General features: G+C 38.2%; 1 protein-coding gene across 1 annotated transcript; it reads left to right on the top strand.

The window, feature by feature from the left end:
• Positions 7-1,876, top strand: LOC109843280 (patellin-6-like). The gene is made up of 5 exons (XM_020412207.1): positions 7-173; positions 350-442; positions 535-659; positions 757-898; positions 1,457-1,876. The coding sequence occupies exons 1-5, from the start codon at positions 39-41 to the stop codon at positions 1,724-1,726; spliced, it is 765 nt and encodes a 254-aa protein (XP_020267796.1). The 5' UTR covers positions 7-38; the 3' UTR covers positions 1,727-1,876.

The following is a 6,120-nucleotide window of genomic DNA, read 5'->3' as shown; positions in this document are numbered from 1 at the left end:
TTTGCTACAACGCCTACGGGGTTTTCAAGGACAGGGAGATGTACGGTAAAGTTTTCGGGGACGATGAGAAGCTGAAAAGGTTTCTGAGGTGGAGGGTGCAGATAATGGAGAGGGGGGTCAAATTGTTGCAGCTGAAGCCTGGAGGTGTTAATTCTATCATCCAAGTCACTGATCTTTTTGCTACAACGCCTACGGGGTTTTCAAGGACAGGGAGATGTACGGTAAAGTTTTCGGGGACGATGAGAAGCTGAAAAGGTTTCTGAGGTGGAGGGTGCAGATAATGGAGAGGGGGGTCAAATTGTTGCAGCTGAAGCCTGGAGGTGTTAATTCTATCATCCAAGTCACTGATCTTAAGGACATGCCGAAGAGAGAGCTTAGAGTTGCATCCAATCAGATCCTGTCTCTGTTTCAGGATAATTATCCCGAAATGGTCGCTCGAAAGGTGGAAATTTTTATTTTTTGATGATTTTGGCGTCTGGGTTTTGATTTTAACGGGGAGATTTGTGATGGGTTTGTTTGAAATTTTTTTTCTAGGTTTTCATCAACGTGCCGTGGTATTTCAGCGTGCTGTACTCTTTGATCAGTCCTTTCCTGACTGAGAGGACCAAGAGCAAGTTTGTGATAGCTAAGGAAGGGAATGTTGCTGAGACCCTCTACAAGTAATTAAACCTCGATAATTATTTTTCAGATTTTGAGGCTTAGTTTTGAGTTTGAACCTGATTGATTCAAATTTTTTTTTTGAAATTTTTTTTGCAGGTTTATTAGGCCAGAGTTCGTACCAGTTCAGTATGGAGGGTTGAGCAGAGCGGGGGATTTGGATAATGGGCCCCCAAAGCCCGCTTCAGAGTTCGCAATCAAAGGCGGAGAGAAAGTGAACCTTGAGATTGATGGCATTGAGGTTAGCATTTACTTGTTAAGCCCATAATTGTTTCTCTAGCTAGCATTTCGTTGTTTTTGCATGCATTTTATAACGACCTACCGATGTCGATTTCTTATAAATTCGGAATAATTTTGGGACAAATTTTCAAAACCGACCCATTTGTGAATTTAATCTCAAAAAACAATCTCATTCAAACAAAATTGTAAAAACTGACCTGGTTTCAGCCCTGAGGCTGAAACCAGGTCGGTTTTTGAAAATTCTTTTCCGAAACTTCACGGGAGTTGGAGTTGAAATCCCGTGAAGATTAGTAGATCTGTTAAACTTCACAGGAGTTGAACTCCCGTGAAGTTTCATAGTTAAAAAGTAAATTTTGAACTATAAAACATGGGAGTTCAACTCCCGTAAAGTTTCGAATTTTTTTTCTCCAAAAACCGACCTGGTTCTGTTTTTGTAATTTCTTTCGAATGAGGACGTTTTTTTAGGAATAAAAGTTTAAATGGGTCGACTTTGAAAATTTGTCCGATAATTTTGTTAAAAATTTTATGACTTTGATTTTTTTTTGTCGGGTATGATTAGAGCGGGGCAACGATTACATGGGACATCGTGGTTGGAGGCTGGGACTTGGATTACAGTGCCGAATATGTGCCGAACTCTGAAGGGAGCTACACGATTGTAGTGGAAAAAACCAGAAGGATTCCTTCAGATCTCGAGGAGCCGGTTCACAACGTGTTCGCCTCAAAAGAAGCAGGGAAAATGGTTTTATCCATTGATAACACGAGCTCGAGAAAGAGGAAGGTTGCTGCGTACAGATACTCTGTGCGCAAACCCACCTCGGCTTTATCCTAATTAGGTGATTAGTGATGGCATCAGGCCCTTAATTATGTCGGTTAATAGGCAGGGGATGATGATGTAGTTTGCTAATGTAGCGGTTTATGTAATTTTTGTAATGTTTGGGGGGTTAAATGAGAAGAAATTTGAAAAGTTTGGTCAAGGAAAGAGGAGTCACGGGGGGTGGCGTGCTGGTTGATGATGGCGTCCTGCCATCAGCGCTTTCTCGTTTCTCGAAAAGAGAGGGTGCGTTTTGATTAAAAGCAGCGTAAATTGTGGTGACTTTTGTTTTTTTTTAAAGTTATTTTCTCGCCTTTTTGCTGATAGGTACAAATATTTTATCCTAATTCGGGGTGCCGAATCTTCTGATGAGTTGGAATGGACGAAGTCGCGTTCGTTTCAATTCGGGTTATTACCCAACCGACCCGTACCCGTTAAGGGCAACTTGCTTTTTGTCACCTCTTTAATCATGCCTTCCATTTGTTTAGGAGAGAGTTCATAATTTACTTTCATTTATTTTGATGAATGTTGATTAAAATGATATCATTATAATTTGTCTTCGTAATTAAACGGTGAATGACGGCAATGCCCTCTCTTCACCTTTATGTATCCCTAAAAGAAGAATGTCATACATCTCTAGTCATTTTGAACTAATCTTACTGTTATCTAACATCTGGATACACTTCGTATCCAAACTTTTGTATTACATACTTTTATCTTTAATTGAACAGGGTATATCCCTTGTTTTTCTATCAAAAAATAAATTAAATGGTAACCTATGAGATTATCATGGCCTGAAGCGCAGAAAGTTAAACGTCAAAATTTTAAACGGACACCAAAGAAATGTGGGAGTAGGGTTGTGGATATTTTTTTGTCCTCTCTTCCTAGTCTCGCAAACGCAGACAAACAAAAACTTGATTGAGAAAGTAATGAGTCTAATTATTAATTTTTAATTTATAGGTGAGGTCATATTTAAAGTTACGAGTACAGTGCACGTGTGTTGCTCTACGCGTACTTGTTTTACGTTTTGAGGTTGCTTCGTGAATAGGGAAAATTGATGAAGTAGCTCAAAGAAAACAATAAAGATTATAAATTAAAGGAGTTTTGAGTTTTATATGTAAATTTAAAAGCAAAAAGAGCAAAAATGTTATAGAGGATTCATGTGAAACAAAAAGGATGATCATTATTTTCGACTCTCAGTTGATTGATTCTTTATTTTTGAATTTCAGGCCAAGCAAGGGATATACTAGGCTAACATGAACTACATCAAAAATTAAATATTCTCAGTAATAACTAATATAGATCACGTTTTATCTCACACTTTCAACATGCCAAAGTGATTTTTCTCACATACACTCACATTCAACATGATAATGGTTAGATAATACTTACCAACAAATCATGATTGTTGAGTGCCTACAGCAGTAAACCATGGTATGCCTGTTATTACTTTTTATTTTTAAAAAAAATATCGTCTCAGTATTTCTTTTTCGTATGGGTCTCTAATTAATTTGTTTGTTTGGGAGGTTTCTGTAACAACAACTAATTCAAATTATCATCCTTCATGAAGCAATTTTTGTTGGAAGCTTATTCATGAAAAGGCAATTTTGCCTTTGTGAATAGTCCCACATCGGAAAATGAGATGAATAGTAAATGGTATATAATGGTTCTCTCCTTATTGGGCTTTGAATAGTGTTTTTGGTTTTGTGGGCTTTGCGGTTCTACCACACACGCGCGCGCGCGCACGCCGCGCCCGCACGCCACAGCCGGACACTTTTGCTTCTCAAGCCTTCATTTTTGCACGTTTTACACATTTTGTAACGGCTGCATGCGGGTAACGGAAGCATTAACCGTGCGTAACGGTCCCTTGGATTCAGCGGGGGTTACACCTTTCATCACCTATAAAAGGAGGCTTGGAGCTCATTCAGAAACACACCAACGAAGAGGAAAATCTCTACACTCTCTTCTCTCTACTCTTATACCTCCAATAAAAGATTTCGGCTACATATTTACATATTCTATTTTCTGGGCAACTGTTTTCGTCTGAGCATAAGCTCTGTGTCTCACGCCCGAGTGCAGAGGATGGCCGATTCCGGGGGTTTTTACCGTTAGGGGAGAGAGGACAAACTGCGCCAGGGCGATAGGCGGGTCCTTAATCTTCTAGGGCAGTGATATCACGACTGCTCCCAATCAGGCCTGAATTTTCTAACTCTTTAATTTGTTTTATATTATTATTGTTTTGACAGCAATCTAGAAGATTAAATAATAATTCTTGCTGTTAAGTTAATTAGTAAAAAAAAATTAAAAATAAAAAAATATATAAAAATAAAAAAATTACTGTTCATCGGGATTACTGTTCACCCGAATTTTATATATTTGTTGTATTAGTTAATTGTTTTAATTTGTTGCATCTAAATTAGTAAAAAAAAAAAATTATTATTTCTTTGCTGCTTCTGTGCTCAAATTCAGTATCTGTCATAAACAAAAAATCTTTAAGTGAACCGGTTCAAGTTTTCTTGGATTAGTTGGTGTCTAAGGAAAGGTTTAAGGGTTGCGTAAAGCGCTCTGCAAGAAACGAGGTACTTAATCGATCATTGATCAACCTCTAGTACTATCCTTACCTGGCCAAACTACCCGAGTAAAACTTTAATCTTTTCACTTTTAGAGTTTTTGGTTAAGAGCAGGTTTAATTAAGTTTCTGGTCTAGTAATATTGACAAAATCCTTTTTTATATCAGATTACATCTACCTAGACTAGTAAACTTAAATTGGACTTATGGCAATTCCTGATCATTCAAAAAGTGTCAAACCTGAGAAGTTCACCGGTGTTAACTATAAACGGTGGGCTAATCAGATGAAATACTGGCTTACTACCTTAGGTCTTTTATCTGCTATTGACACTTCTGAGTCATCTACTAGTGGTTCTCAACCTTTGACTCCTGATCCTGCTCAACCTGCTCCTTCCACTTCTGGTTCTGGTGCTAGCTCCTTTTCTAGCTCTATGAAACCAGAAGAAATCAACTATCATTGTTGTCATAGGATCCTTAGTGCACTTGCGGACAACCTTTATGACATATATTATGAGTTCAAAAGTGCAAAAGAACTATGGAATGCTCTTGAAGCAGAATATGGCTATGATGATGCCGGAATTCTGCGTTTCACCTCCTCATCATTCAATAAGTTCACAATGGTTGATGACAAGCCCATTAATGAACAAATTCATGAATTCCTAGATTTCCTCCGTCATCTCCAATCAAAAGGAAACACTTTTACTGACGATTATAAAGTTTCCTGTTTGATTGATAAACTTCCTCCCTCCTGGTCTAGATTTGCTGGAGATCTCCGACACAAGCAAGGAGATCTAACCTTAACTGAAGCCCTCAAGGCTATTCGTATTGAAGACCAGCATAGGCAAAATTCCAATACCAAGAATGAAACAAAAGCTAAAGTAAACTTGGTAGAGGATAAGCCTAAATCTAAGAATTTCAAACCCAAAGGGAAGAAATTCAAGAAAAATCAACAATCTTTCAACAAATCCTCCTTCAAACCAAATCCCAATTCTTCCAGCCATAAGTCTGATGAGAAGTTCTGCTTTGTCTGTGGTAGAACCAACCACATGGCTCACAACTGTTTCTTTCGGAAGAAGGAACCGGCCAAACCTGCCCCTAAAGGAAATGGATCCAACAAAGTTAATATGATTGAAATGAATCCAACCTCCTTCAGGTTAGCCTCTTCATCTCATCTTGTAAATTCTCTAACTTCTTCCACTGATTGGTATTTGGATTCCGGAGCAAATATCCACGTCTGTAATGACCGCTCTTGGTTTTCAAATTATCAGGAATCACGTGGAGGAAGCATAAGCTTAGCAGATGACTCCACTAATTCAATAATAGGAAGTGGACGTATAGAGCTCACCATGACTTCTGGGAAAGTTCTTCATCTGCAAGGCGTTTATCATGTTCCTTCTCTCCGTCGCAATCTGATTAGTGAATCTCTTCTTCTTAGAGCTGGTTATAGGATTGTAAAAGAATCCAATAAATTTGTGATTACAAAGAGTAATGTTTTCATAGGAAAAGGTTTTATCTGTAATGGCCTTTTCAAACTCAATGTAATCAATTCCAGTTCTAATGAAATTTCTGAGTCTTCTGTTATTCAAATTGTTGAGTCTTGTGATGTTTGGCATGGACGACTTGGACATGTTAATTTCCAAACCTTGCAGAGAATGAGTAAATTAAACCTCATTCCTAAATCTTCTCATGATCCCTCATCTAAATGTGAAATCTGTGTTCAAGGGAAACACACTAAAAAACCCTTCAAGTCTATAACTAGAAACTCTGAACCCCTCGAATTAATTCATAGTGATGTGTGTGACTCTAACCGAGTTCTCACCCGAGGGGGTAGGAGATATTTTGT

Source organism: Asparagus officinalis, chromosome 5, assembly GCF_001876935.1.
Source record: "Asparagus officinalis chromosome 5, Aspof.V1, whole genome shotgun sequence".
NCBI lineage: Eukaryota > Viridiplantae > Streptophyta > Magnoliopsida > Asparagales > Asparagaceae > Asparagus > Asparagus officinalis.
The sequence above is the reverse complement of the archived record's forward strand: the minus strand, read 5'-3'. Positions and strand labels throughout refer to the sequence as shown.